At 42.9% G+C, this 14,464-nt stretch overlaps 1 protein-coding gene across 1 annotated transcript in view; it reads left to right on the top strand.

Annotated features, from left to right (window-relative positions):
- Nucleotides 1-14,464, top strand: part of LOC124292326 (centrosomal protein of 78 kDa-like) — a 192,461-nt gene that overhangs the window by 5,585 nt on the left and 172,412 nt on the right. The window contains exons 4-6 of the mRNA XM_046729396.1: nucleotides 586-755; nucleotides 3,226-3,298; nucleotides 11,412-11,515. Coding sequence (XP_046585352.1) covers nucleotides 586-755; nucleotides 3,226-3,298; nucleotides 11,412-11,515 — 347 coding nt within the window. The remainder of the gene's footprint in view (nucleotides 1-585; nucleotides 756-3,225; nucleotides 3,299-11,411; nucleotides 11,516-14,464) is intronic.

Below are 14,464 nucleotides of genomic sequence, written 5' to 3' on the forward strand. Positions count from 1 at the left end.
ACAAGCTTGATTGAATAAACAATTACACATTACTAAATGTGTTATTAGTTCGTACTTTATTTCTAAAAATTTTTTAAAAACAAATTCCTTCCTACCTGTCTACCCTTAATTTTAAAGAGGTGTGGGGCGGTGGGGTAGCCTAGTGGTTAAAGCGTTCGCTCAAGATCAGTGGTTAAGCGTTGACGAAGGCCCGGGTTCGATTCCCAACATGGGTACAATTTGTGAAGCCCATTTCTGGTGTCCCCCGCCGTGATCTTGCTGGAATATTGCTAAAAGCGGTGTAAAACCATACTCAGTCAGCTCAGTTAAAGAAGTGTAATCGGAACCAAAACATTTTTTTTATTTGACCATATCCAGCTGTAAAAAATGCCAGTGGAAACACTGAATCTGCATTGGAAATTCCTTGAATTGTAAGACTCATTCTCTAGTTGTTGTATACGTTTAAGGTTGAAGATTGATATTATCCAAACTGGATAAAGTAATGGTTTGTAGCAGTCGCTCATCTCGTTGAAGCTCAGGTGCCCAACCAGGACATTGCTGGAATGTTGGTGAAAACAGCGTAAAGCTCACTAGCTCCTGTTTCAGGGAAGAGGGCGGCAATCCAGAAACGGAAGACGCCAGCAATCAGGTCAAAAGAGATCACATTCCGACTGTGCAGGGCACTTAAGGAGTGTCTGGGAGTGTCATCTGTGCTGCGGTGTCTTGAACTCCAAGGACTGCCACTCCGAGAGAGGGACATAGAGACATTAGTGAAGGTGAGAACTCGGGGACATGGAGACATTAGTGAAGGTGAGAACTCGGGGACATGGAGACATTAGTGAAGGTGAGAACTCGGGGACATAGAGACATTAGTGAAGGTGAGAACTCGGGGACATGGAGACATTAGTGAAGGTGAGAACTCGGGGACATAGAGACATTAGTGAAGGTGAGAACTCGGGGACATAGAGACATTAGTGAAGGTGAGAACTCGGGGACATGGAGACATTAGTGAAGGTGAGAACTCAGGGACATGGAGACATTAGTGAAGGTGAGAACCCAGGGACATAGAAACATTAGTGAAGGTGAGAACTCAGGGACATAGAGACATTAGTGAAGGTGAGAACTCGGGGACATGGAGACATTAGTGAAGGTGAGAACTCGGGGACATAGAGACATTAGTGAAGGTGAGAACTCAGGGACATGGAGACAATAGTGAAGGTGAGAACTCAGGGACATGGAGACATTAGTGAAGGTGAGAACTCAGGGACATAGAGACATTAGTGAAGGTGAGAACGCAGGGTTCGGGGACATAGAGACATTAGTGAAGGTGAGAACTCGGGGACATAGAGACATTAGTGAAGGTGAGAACTTCGGGGGAGACATTAGTGAAGGTGGAACTCGGGGACATGGAGACAATAGTGAAGGTGAGAACTCAGGGACATGGAGACATTAGTGAAGGTGAGAACGCAGGGTTCTGGGTCATGTAGATGTTAGTAAAGGCACGAACTCATCTTGATTATTCAAGGGAGTTAACTCGCTGTAAAATTTCCGGTTACCACCCTTCCTGAACTAGCTTAACACTAGCTAATATTAGTAACGTCCCTTCTGTAGTTTTCCAACTGTATAGTCCCTTATTCCACCTTTCACGTCACCAGCATTTGTTTCAATGATGATGGCGGTGCCCAATCAAGAAAATCTGTAATCAAGGTCTTTATCATAATAGAACAGGTCTTACCTCACAAAATGCAGCATCACCAGTCTCTCTTCCATCAGTAGAGACGTTCAGCACATTCAAATCCAGATTGAAGACCATTTGTTCAGCATACAGAGTTAAGCAGCGCTCTTGGGCAGTCTCTTAAGACTGGATATTAGCGCTATATAAATGTAAATGGAATGAAGGATTTCAAAAAATCTGTTGACACATTGCCATGTTTATGATTTTTGTGTGATTTTGATTGCATAGTCGAGCCAAATTTTAACTGCATAATTCCAACCTAGTTCAGCAAGGGTGGAAACCGGAAATTTACAGTCAGATATCTCCCTTGCCTCGAAACGATCAGTGAAGTCAGGGACATTATAGTGCGTTAGGCTCAAAAGCGGACCGATGAATTGCAATCTAACTAAAAAACTAATAAACATATAATACTCAAAGAAACACTGATCGTAATCAAAACATCAGACCAACTCTGTGATTTGTTTGCAGAATTTATGTCCTAAAATTAAAAAAGTTGTTTAACAAACTATCATTAAAATATTGACACAGTTCACTTTTTGTTACAAGGGAGGAGAGCAGAAAAAGGGACAGCCAGGTGTTAGAGAAGCATGTGCACAAGTGCCGACAAAGTTATTGATTCATTAGCCTGTGCTGTGCTGTCTCCAGCCTTTCTTGCACACCCGGCTGTCCCTTTCTCTGCACTCCTCCCTCGTAAGTAATAGTGAACTGTGTCAATATTTTAATGATAGTTTCTTAAACAACTTTTTTAATTTTAGGACATAAATTCTGCTAAAACCTCACAGAGTTGGTCTGACTGTATCCTAATTTTCATTATTATCAGTGTTTCATTGAGTATTTTATGTTTATTAGTTTTCGAAGTTAGATTGCAATTCATCATCCGCTTTCCGATACTTAACGAGCCAAACGGACTATAGAATTGGAAAATTGTTTTGAAGTTGATGTTATTCAGTTGTGGTAAATGTTACATGCTGATGATATTGACTGCAATTTCACTTTGAAACTGGTACTAATATTCAAAATATAAATGCAGAGCTACAGATAACTTTTTGGGTCAGTGAGTTATGTAATCGCTTGTGTTCATCTCAGTTGGGTATCCTGATTTTCCTTTGAGTAACCAAATAAATTGTACCAACCTCACTCAAACTCAACTGGATATTTTGCCATTTTCTGTTAAATGTAAAAATATAATAAAGTTTAAATGTCTTTTTACGTGTTTGTTATTTATATTTGATCAGTAATATGAGAAACGATAAGAAAGACTGCAAGTTGTCGAGTTCATGTGCTGAAATAGAACCCCTCATTATACCTCAGTTATTTGATCTGTCCTCAGTAATCTCCAAGCTAAGATTTGACATTTTTATGTGTACGCATTTAAGATCAAATCTATTGAGTATTTACAAAAGTTCAAGCGTACTTGTACGCAACAGACTTAATAGGAATTGAGTTTTCACATAAATGTTTCCGTAAATGTTAATTGTTTTGCTGAAATATCCGTGGTTTTGTGTTTCCAGGGTTTGTCAAAGAACAGCACACTGAACCATCTCTCCCTTGAATACTGCCGAGTGGGAGGACCTGGCATAGAAGGTGAGTAGTTACTTCCCCCTGATAAGTCCTGTTACTAGTAGGGCGGCGGGGTAGCCCAGTGGTTAAAGCGTTGGCTCGTCACACCGAAGACCAGGGTTCGATTCCCCACATGGGTACAATGTGTGAAGCCCATTTCTGGTGTCCCCCGCCGTGATATTGTTGGAATATTGCTAAAAACGGCGTAAAATAAACTCACTCACTCACTCCTGTTAGTAGTGTTACTAGTGTTGGGAACCGAAAACCAAATCCACAATCGATTATCGGAGGACTTGTGGTGGACGATTATCGTTTATAATTGAAATATACTGACCAGCAAAAGAAACGCAATTCAAGAAATCAAAACAATTGTGTTAAAGTATCAAATCCAAACTCATGCTGAAAAAGTATAATTTTCAGGAATTCTGAGTTGCGTTTTTATTGCTGGTCAGTTTATTTACATTTTTAATGTAATCACCAATTTTAAGGGTTTTCCCCAGTTTTTTTCTCATTAATGTTTTTTGTAACTAATACTGTCATGCGATGAAATGCTGTTTATGCTGTTACTTCCGGATGTGTTGTTCACTTTGTCTTAGAGTCACATGCATTCCCCTTCTTATGGTCTCCCCTTTAAATATCCATACTCCTGGTACTTCACTAAACGTACAGTCTGTACACGAAAATTCTATCAAAATCATTCAAATCATTTTGTCAGCAGCCAATTCAAGCCTGTTAAATATATTTACATAAATATACCAACACAATTACAATTCAAGTTATCCAAGTTTTCAATAATTAAGACACTTGAATTGTAATTAAACAATAAAAGTGGTTAAAAGATTACAATGCGCATAGCTTTATGCTTTTGAGCGCATGTTTCTTTGTGAATATTCGTCAAATTAAATGGTCAGTTTACTTCTTTCAAGTGTGTTGTACTAAAACAACAAAATTTTGATTAATAGAAAATATGTTTTTTACAATCGATCATCGGAACACCACTACCTGTTACGATTCGTATTTGCTTCATAGTGTATTTGTTGCGGCCCTACTTCTCATTTGCATTTGCTCTCCTTAATTAGCTTCCTAGTTCCTAATAAAGCTTGCAGCATGCTCCACTAATTGCCCACGTGACTACCTTGAATGAACATTCTCTTCTTGTCGCACAGGGGCGGTGGGGTAGCCTAGTGGTTAAAGTGTTGGCTCGTAACGCCGAAGACCCGGGTTCGATTCCCCACATGGGCACATTGTGTTAAGCCCATTTCTGGTGTCCCCCGCTGTGATATTGCTGGAATATTGCTAAAAGCAGCGTAAAACTAAACTCAGTCAGTCAGTCAGTCTTGTCGCACGACTGTGTGGACGTGCTGTATATTAGGGACATTATTTCACCATAACATCATGGGGAAAACATAATCTGTCGAGGAAAAGGAAAGTTTGTGCTCAATGCAAGACGAACTATTGGTCCCTCGACCCTCACTCGTCTTGCAGTGACTGTATTGGACAAACTGAAACAAACGATGTGGCAAGTGTAATTCACTAAAAGATGAGGATTTTACGGCCTACCTTCATGTTTGCTCCCGGAGAATCGCCGATAGGGCCAGGGAATCAACAGGATCTGATCCCACTCCCGCCAAGCGTATCAAGTTACAGCGACAGAAAATCATACCTTCACGCAAGAGAGCAACGTCTGTGGTTCAAGAGGATTTTATGGACGCTTCATCAGATTCCTACTTATCTGAGGACGTTCAGCACCTATTACGTACGCATCAATCACCTCCTTCCATAGCGTCAGATCACTCACTGGTTGTTGTGATCGATGATTCATCGTTGCCTGTCCCATCTACATTACCAGGAGACCTTAGATCGACACTGTCATCATCCAGATCATCGGTACATATCCCCTCGACTGTCTCAGTTTGTTTGGAGCCTGGCCAACTGCATTCAACCAGCCAACTGTTCCCCCACAGTTCATTGAACCGGACGGAGCTGGCTACAACAGCGTCGCCGGGGGACGTTCATCATGAATCCACACTTCAGGTTTCGTCACCTAATCGTCGATCCAGATCACCACATCATTCTAGATCACCACAACGATCTAGATCACCTTCACGATCCAGATCACCATCACAAACCCGATCTAGATCACCGTGCCGATCCAGATCACCCTGATCGATCCAGATCACAGTCACGATCCAGAGCACAACTACGATCCACATCACCTGATCAATCCAGATCACCTAACTGATCCAGATCACCAAACGGGTCCAGATCACAACTTCGAATAAGATCACCGGACCGATCCAGATCACCTAGCCGATCCAGATCACAACATCGAAGTAGATCATCGGACCGATCCAGATCCTAACCTGATCCAGATCACCGAATGGATCCAGATCACAACTTAGAATCAGATCACCGGATGGGTCCTGTGCATCAGAGGTCATCTAACTTACAAGACCCAATCTAGATCACAACATCAGATCACCTAAGGAAATCACCATGGATCCGATCACAACTTAGAATCAGATCGGACCGATCACCAGATCACAACTTCGAATCAGATCACCAACATCAAAGTAGATCACCAACCCGATCCAGATCACCAAATCAAGATCACAGATCCAGATCGATCAACAACTGCAAACCAGATCACCTGTTCGATCCAGATCACCTTATAGATCCAGATCACGATCACAGTTTCCAGTTAGTGCATCGAATCGATCCAGATCATTTTACAAATCCAGATCATCTTACCAACCCAGGTCACCTATATGATCTAGGTCACCTTTACAGAGCCATTGACCAATCGGGATCATAGTACAGATCCACACCTCATGGCCGATCCTATTCAGATGGTCGAACCAGAGCTCCAATCAGAACCAGATCACCAACTAGAACTACAGCGACCCGGACTAGTTCTTCATATCATGCCGGATCACCTAGCCATACTAGGGAATCCAGATCACCAGCTTACCAACCTACTTGGGTACTTACCACGTCGAGATCTCGATACAGTTCCTCTGACCGACGTTCGGATGATCATTGCTCTGATACCACTAATAGGCCTACAGTCTCTTACGATGTTCCGTCTACACGCTCTGAGAATCCTTCGACTCACTCTAGGATCATCGCTGAGTCATGGGAACCTGATAACAATTCCACTCCTACAGTGACTCCGGATCTAAATATGATGATCAGGGCCATAACCTCAGCCTGGAACCAAATACAGCCTTCCACTCCAGCCCATCCGACTTCGGTAGCTCCTGGCTCTTCATCTGGTCCACCTCCTGAGATTGATCCAGTCCAAATAGCCATGCCTGCATCTCCCACTCACTCTGAGTTATCTACCCCTGGGGGTAGCTTTGCAGCAGTTGAGACACCTCAGGTACTCCTTTGGATTGTTGAGAAGCTCCAACTTCCCTTGAGTACTTCAGCAGATGACCTGGATCACTCTTATACTCTTAGGAACTGGGATTGGTCTACCATCACCCTACCACCTCGACCTTGTATTCTGAAATTATCAAGTACACTAAATGATGGTTTCAAGAGCCTGAAATGAATTAAGGACGGATTCTCTGCTCCCAGATATAATCCTTCTACCTCTCATGTCCACAGCCTAACAAAATCTCTACGGCTCCAACAGTTGATGAGGATATTGGAACCCTGTGTGGCAAACTAGCTGCTTCGCCCTACCTTATTGAGGCCCGAGATTTGGCTCAAAGGATTCAGCCATGAGAAAGATGTTGCCATCTATTAGTTGCGTGATTGCAGCACTCGACGCTGTTAACTCTGCTCTGGAGCATACTTACTTTGATCAAGACGTTTACATCCGAGGATGCATGACTTTAGCTCTGGACCAGTTCCAAATTATCCTGGATCATTTGTTTCATTTTTGGGGCTAAACTCTTGCTGTGCCGACGTGGACCCCTTAACATCTCTTCATGGGAGTAGCGATTTAAAACAGAACTGTTTCTCCAGCCTTGGTTTACTGACTCCCTCTTTAATAGTAGCATCCAAGAAGTATCTAATAAAGTTGATAAAGAAACCCACTTTCAAGTCTCGATTGAACTGTTAAAGATACAGAAGTCACAGCTCCAGGACTCATTAAAACAGCGTCGAACTGCACCAGCGTTGGGAAGCAGTGACGGCTTGAGACAATCACACAACTGGGACCTTCCGCCCCAGTCGTTCCGATTTACAACACTCCGGTAGGCGGGAGATTACAGATCTTCGCCCAGAATTGGACCATCCTCAGAGATCCGTACGTCACCAACCTGCTAATTCACGGCTATCAGCTACATGTATTGGCAGTCCACCTCTGACGTTGCATCAGGCTCATCGCTCATATCCTGTGGACCAGTTTCAGACTCTGCAATCCACAATAGGTACGCTATTAGACAAACTCGCGATAGAGCTCCTAGGTCCATCGCCCGTCACTCCAGGTTTCTACTCTCCCATCTTCTTGGTTCCAAAGAAAAATTCCAAAAAACTCCGGCTCATCTTCAATATGAAGTTGTTCAATGCTGATTCCTGCTTCCACCGCCTCACTTCAGGATGGTGTCGATCAACCTTTTACGCACCATCCTGAAGAAGGGAGACTTCCTCATCAGCCTAGATCTTCAGGATGCTTATCTTCACGTTCCAATACATCCAGAACACCGGAAGTACCTTCGCTTCGCCTTCAAAGGAATCACTACCAATGGAAAGTCCTACCATTTGGAATTTCCACGGCCCCGTGGCTTTTTACCCGAATTATGAGCCCATAACGATCTTCCACCACTTTCAAGGGATCACCTTCGAAAGCTACATAGACGATTGCATCCAGGCTCAACAGGATCCGATTGTATTGCTTCGCCAGCTACAGTTTACCACCACGCTGCTCAGACAGTTAGGGTGGCTGTTGAACATCGCAAAATCGGAACTAAAATCAACTCAGACACTCCAATTCATCGGAGCACTGTTCGACACTCGTCGGGATGATGTTCGTCCCTCACGACAGGTGGATAAAGATTCAGCAATGCATTCCTCCAGCACTGTCTCAGGCGAGAACCTTACAACAGTGGCAGGAGCTACTGGGCCTTCTGACGTCAGCTCAAACCTTAACGTACAGAGGCCAGCTTCAACTTCGGCCGATACAGCGATTTCTACGCCCGTACCTTCAGGCTGACAAGCCCAAGTCTGTTGATCCAATCAGACAATTCGACAGTGGTTTGGTATGTAAATCATCTAGGCTCGACAGGCTCCCGCGAATCTGCTACAATGGGCGATCAGGTTCTTCCATCTCATCGACTCACTCAACATCGTAACCAGAGCCAGACACATTCCCGGGGTACAAAATGTGATCGCCGATGCCTTGTCCCGATCCAACCGCCCGTCCCCGACAGAGCGGAAGTTACTGCCCCAGATCTTTCAGTTTATGATCTACCCGTTATCACGGCCTCAAATAGATCTAATTGCCACAGGGTTGTCAGCATAAGGATCCTGGCAGAACCAAACCCAGTAACGCTTCCCTACCAGGGCGACCTACTTCTTCACCCTCACTAGGAACTGCGCCACGGGTCACCTCAGACCCTCAATCTACACGTTTGGTGCATCTTCAGAGGTCTCTCATAGCTAAGGGCTACTCTCGCCGAGTGGCCACAGCTATCACTTCAGCGCATCGTACTTCGACCCGTTCCTTGTATGACAACAAGTGGAAGAAGTTTGAAGACTATTGCAAGCTTAGGGGAATTGCATCTCCCACTTCCACCTCGGCTCAGGTCGTTGCTGAGTTTCTCCAGCATCTCCGCACTACTAAGAAACTCAAGGGTACTACATTAGCTACCTACTTAGCCGCCATCAACTCGGTTTTGGCTACCACCACGGGCACGAAGATTTCCACTGTTCCCGAGTTGCAGAGTCTACTACGCTCCTATAGACTCTCTGACCAGTCCAGGAAGTTCAGACCTCCGGCCTGGGATCTGTCTGTCGTCCTTCGTCTTATGATTTCTACAGATTATGAACCTTTAGAAGACAAGGACTTCGAACAAGTGACATTCAAGACATTCTTCCTGGTAGCTTTGGCCACCGCTGCTCGTATATCTGAACTGCATGGGCTTGATGTCAATCGGATGTTTACCCTTTCCCCCTTGTTCATCATTCTTCGGCCTGATGATCATTCAGATTTGATACTCTGCCCTGTTAGGGCTCTACACGTTTACCTTGCTGCCTCCAAGGATCGTTGACGGCTACGGAAGCGCCTCTACATACCCGCTTCAAGAACTGAGGTTTCCCGGACCACATTGGCCTTCTGGATGCGTGCCACTATCCTGCAAGCCTACACCTTTGCAGGGTTGCCTCCTCCAGCCGCTTCCAATCCTCATGAGACTCGTGCACTAGCCGCGACGATGGCCCTCCATAGCAACTGCTCCTTGACCGCTATCATGGAAGGTTGCTTCTGGCGTTCTGATACAGTCTTCTCTTCACATTACCTGCGAGACCTGTCTGTCACGGATGTCCAGAGACTACACCAGTTCGGACCTCTTGTACTGGCTCAGCAGCTTACATTGGCCCAACAACGCAGATGAGGGACGGTTCCGCATTTGCCTTACTGCTTCCTTGTATATACTGAATAAAAGTTGAACTGGATCTCAACCTTTTGTTCTGATTATATGGGTTTAAGAACTACTTCACTTGGCCTCCATACCAAGGCATCGGAATACGGCCACCTAGCGTGGCCCTACAGACCTGAGGCACAATCAGTATGATGATGCAGAGGTGTTCGACATTCACGCTTACTTACTCCATGGAGCAATTACATCAGTGAAGTGTGACACTCCCGAATTCCTGTGGATTTCGTTGCGTTCTGCCTCCAACGTTGCCGGGCACATCCTTTGACTAAGCTTAGGCAAAGGAGTGAGGGTCAATTTGATGCTGCCCAGAACTGAACGTTAAACCTTTGAGATGCCGAGTTGTGTTTCTCTTTCACCCGCCTCGCTCGGTGTCTGGGGGGGCCTTCTTGGAGCAGGGGCTGGCCCGATTCTAGTCGCAAGACTTTAATTACGGGGGTACCTTGTTAATTGTGGTGAGGCGAGGCCTACTTGCCGAGTTGCGTCCCTTGTCTTGTACAATGTTGCAGCCGAACACCACATCGCTCAGGAGCACCCATCTCCCTGGGAGTCGTGCTTAGTAAGCCAAGGAGTTCCGGAGAAACCCACTACAAGCATAGGAGTTGCGTGCATGCATAACAGGCCTCCCTTGTACATCACTATCTACGGTTGTCATCAGTCCACACAGCTCCAAGACCAGCTGTTCGCACTGTCCAGACAGAAGGGTAATCTGCAGCCCGCCGTCCAACCATGGGATAAGTGCAAGTCGTGAGATAGGATAAGTTTAAAAATTTAGAAATTTGAATATAAATTGTATATTTATATACTTATCCTATCTCACGCGATGGATGCCCGCCCGGCCTCCCCACTACTCAGATTACAACATTGGCTCCAAGATGAGAATGATCATTCAAGGTATTCACGAGGGCAATTAGTGGAGCATGCTGCAAGCTTTATTAGGAACTAGGAAGCTAATTAAGGAGAGCAGCATGGAGTGCACGGGCGAATGGACAAGGAAGCCTATGGAAAAATGTTTACAGTCGTTCCACTAAAAGTCGAAGCAAGAGAGAGAGGTGCAAGTCGTGAGATAGGATAAGTATATAAATATACAATTAATATTAAAATTTCCAAATTTCACCTTTTTTTTATGGAAACACGCGGCACTATCACGGGCTTGTGACGTTCCAAGTGCAGCATGACTTCCTCATACTGTTAACATGAGTGCACAGTAAAATTGGCACCGGCAAGATCAACACTTATAAGTCATCTGATTTGGTAGAGGGAGTGAGTTTGGGTTTTACGCCACTTTTAGCAATATGCCAGCCATATATCATGATGAGAATTTTCACAGGTAAATTTACACATACATTTGGGGTTCTCTATAAGACCAATCCTATATAGATCACCATTTAATCTACTATTTGAATATCTTAGCTAGGTGTGAATTACATTGGGTTTTCTATTACCAAATGAGAAATATCCTGGTGCTTTTGACTGTCGCGAGCTTATAAACAATCTGTTGAAAGTAAAAAGATAAAACCCAAATGTTTCAGTTTTGTGTCATGGCATCAAGAACTGCACCAACCTCAGCTCCATCAACCTGACCGCCTGCAGCCTAACCTCCCAGGGAGCAGAGTGTCTCGCACAGGTCATCAAGGTAGGTAACTCTTGATATCATATTGACATAACCTACTATCAACGGGAGCAGATTGGGCACCTCTGGGTCTTGCCCTGGATCTAGTGACCACCAGTGCGTGAAAGAAGTTCAAAAGTTTACTGACCACGGGACCACCTCCGTGGTGTAGTGGTTAGGGCGGCATGGTATCTCAGTGAGCTAGCACTATAAAACCAACTTAAGTCTGGGCTAGTACAAGCATGTTTGTCGTCATATGAGGGAAATATTCTTAAGTACGACGTTAAACCCAATTTCACATCCAACAAGTACCATATTTTAACGTCTTTTGGTATGATGCGGCCTGGGATCGAACCCGTGACCTTCCGCTCTCCGGGTGGACGCTCTTACCGTTACACCACGGCAGCGGTTTTCAGAATCATGGAAGCAGAGAGCTTGAGTATGAGTTGCTCATTGTACTTTTCAAGGAATAAATCACTTTTAATATTCACTTGCCAGTCGTGCTAGAGACATTTCAAATTCTCTAGCCCAACAGAAAGTTTACTAGATGCAGGCCAGTGGGTAAGTGGTTTTTAAGCACACTGGTTATTACCATCCTCCCGGGTTGCGTCAGTGCCGCGTCTTTAGTGATTTAGCTACTTCTATTGCAGGAAGATAATTGTGTTTTGATATTTCTGTGGAATTCTGTAGAACTGTTGAATTCCATATTGAAACAGAATTCGATGCATCTCTCTCCTCATTTCAGAGTATAAACATTTGTGTTTGATATTTCTGTGGAATTCCATAGAACTGTTGAATTCCATATTGAAACAGAATTCGATGCATCTCTCTCCTCATTTCAGAGTATAAACATTTGTGTTTGATATTTCTGTGGAATTCCATAGAACTGTTGAATTCCATATTGAAACAGAATTCGATGCATCTCTCTCCTCATTTCAGAGTATAAACATTTGTGTTTGATATTTCTGTGGAATTCTGTAGAACTGTTGAATTCCCTATTGAAACAGAATTCGATGCATCTTTCTCTTCATTTCAGAGTATAAACATTTGTATTTGATATTTCTGTGGAATTCCATAAAACTGTTGAATTCCATATTGAAACAGAATTCGATGCATCTTTCTCCTCATTTCAGAGTATAAACATTTGTATTTTGATATTTCTGTGGAATTCTGTAGAACTGTTGAATTCCCTATTGAAACAGAATTCGATGCATCTTTCTCTTCATTTCAGAGTATAAACATTTGTATTTGATATTTCTGTGGAATTCCATAAAACTGTTGAATTCCATATTGAAACAGAATTCGATGCATCTTTCTACTCATTTCAGAGTATAAACATTTGTATTTTGATATTTCTGTGGAATTCTGTAGAACTGTTGAATTCCCTATTGAAACAGAATTCGATGCATCTTTCTCCTCATTTCAGAGTATAAACATTTGTATTTGATATTTCTGTGGAATTCCATAAAACTGTTGAATTCCATATTGAAACAGAATTCGATGCATCTTTCTACTCATTTCAGAGTATAAACATTTGTATTTTGATATTTCTGTGGAATTCTGTAGAACTGTTGAATTCCCTATTGAAACAGAATTCGATGCATCTTTCTCCTCATTTCAGAGTATAAACATTTGTATTTGATATTTCTGTGGAATTTCCATAAAACTGTTGAATTCCATATTGAAACAGAATTCGATGCATCTTTCTCCTCATTTCAGAGTATAAACATTTGTATTTGATATTTCTGTGGAATTCTGTAGAACTGTTGAATTCCCTATTGAAACAGAATTCGATGCATCTTTCTCCTCATTTCAGAGTATAAACATTTGTATTTGATATTTCTGTGGAATTCCATAAAACTGTTGAATTCCATATTGAAACAGAATTCGATGCATCTTTCTCCTCATTTCAGAGTATAAACATTTGTATTTGATATTTCTGTGGAATTTCCATAAAACTGTTGAATTCCATATTGAAACCGAATTCGATGCATCTTTCTCCTCATTTCAGAGTATAAACATTTGTATTTGATATTTCTGTGGAATTCTGTAGAACTGTTGAATTCCCTATTGAAACAGAATTCGATGCATCTTTCTCCTCATTTCAGAGTATAAACATTTGTATTTGATATTTCTGTGGAATTCCATAAAACTGTTGAATTCCATATTGAAACAGAATTCGATGCATCTTTCTACTCATTTCAGAGTATAAACATTTGTATTTTGATATTTCTGTGGAATTCTGTAGAACTGTTGAATTCCCTATTGAAACCGAATTCGATGCATCTTTCTCCTCATTTCAGAGTATAAACATTTGTATTTGATATTTCTGTGGAATTTCCATAAAACTGTTGAATTCCATATTGAAACAGAATTCGATGCATCTTTCTCCTCATTTCAGAGTATAAACATTTGTGTTTGATATTTCTGTGGAATTTCCATAAAACTGTTGAATTCCATGCTTCCGCACTAGAAAGGAATGAGTTGTATCGTATCTTGAGTTCTGTCTTCATTTAAGAGCATCAATATTTGCATTGTGATGTTTCGGGAGAATTTCGTAGAACTCCTTTGAACTGTTGATTCCACATTCCATGCATCAGTGCATCAGTACATCAGTGCATCAGCACATCAGTGCATCAGTGCATCAGTACATCAGTACATCAGTGCATCAGTACATCAGTGCATCAGTGCATCAGTACATCAGTACATCAGTGCATCAGTACATCAGTGCATCAGTGCATCAGTACATCAGTGCATCAGTACATCAGTGCATCAGTACATCAGTACATCAGTGCATCAGTGCATCAGTGCATCAGTGCATCAGTCCATCAGTGCATCAGTGCATCAGTACATCAGTCCATCAGTGCATCAGTGCATCAGTGCATCAGTGCATCAGTGCATCAGTACATCAGGCCATCAGTGCATCAGTGCATCAGTGCATCAGTGCATCAGTGCATCAGTGCATCAGTACAT

This window comes from Haliotis rubra, unplaced genomic scaffold, assembly GCF_003918875.1.
Source record: "Haliotis rubra isolate DU_JTF1 unplaced genomic scaffold, ASM391887v1 Scf513, whole genome shotgun sequence".
NCBI classification, from domain to species: Eukaryota; Metazoa; Mollusca; class Gastropoda; order Lepetellida; family Haliotidae; genus Haliotis; species Haliotis rubra.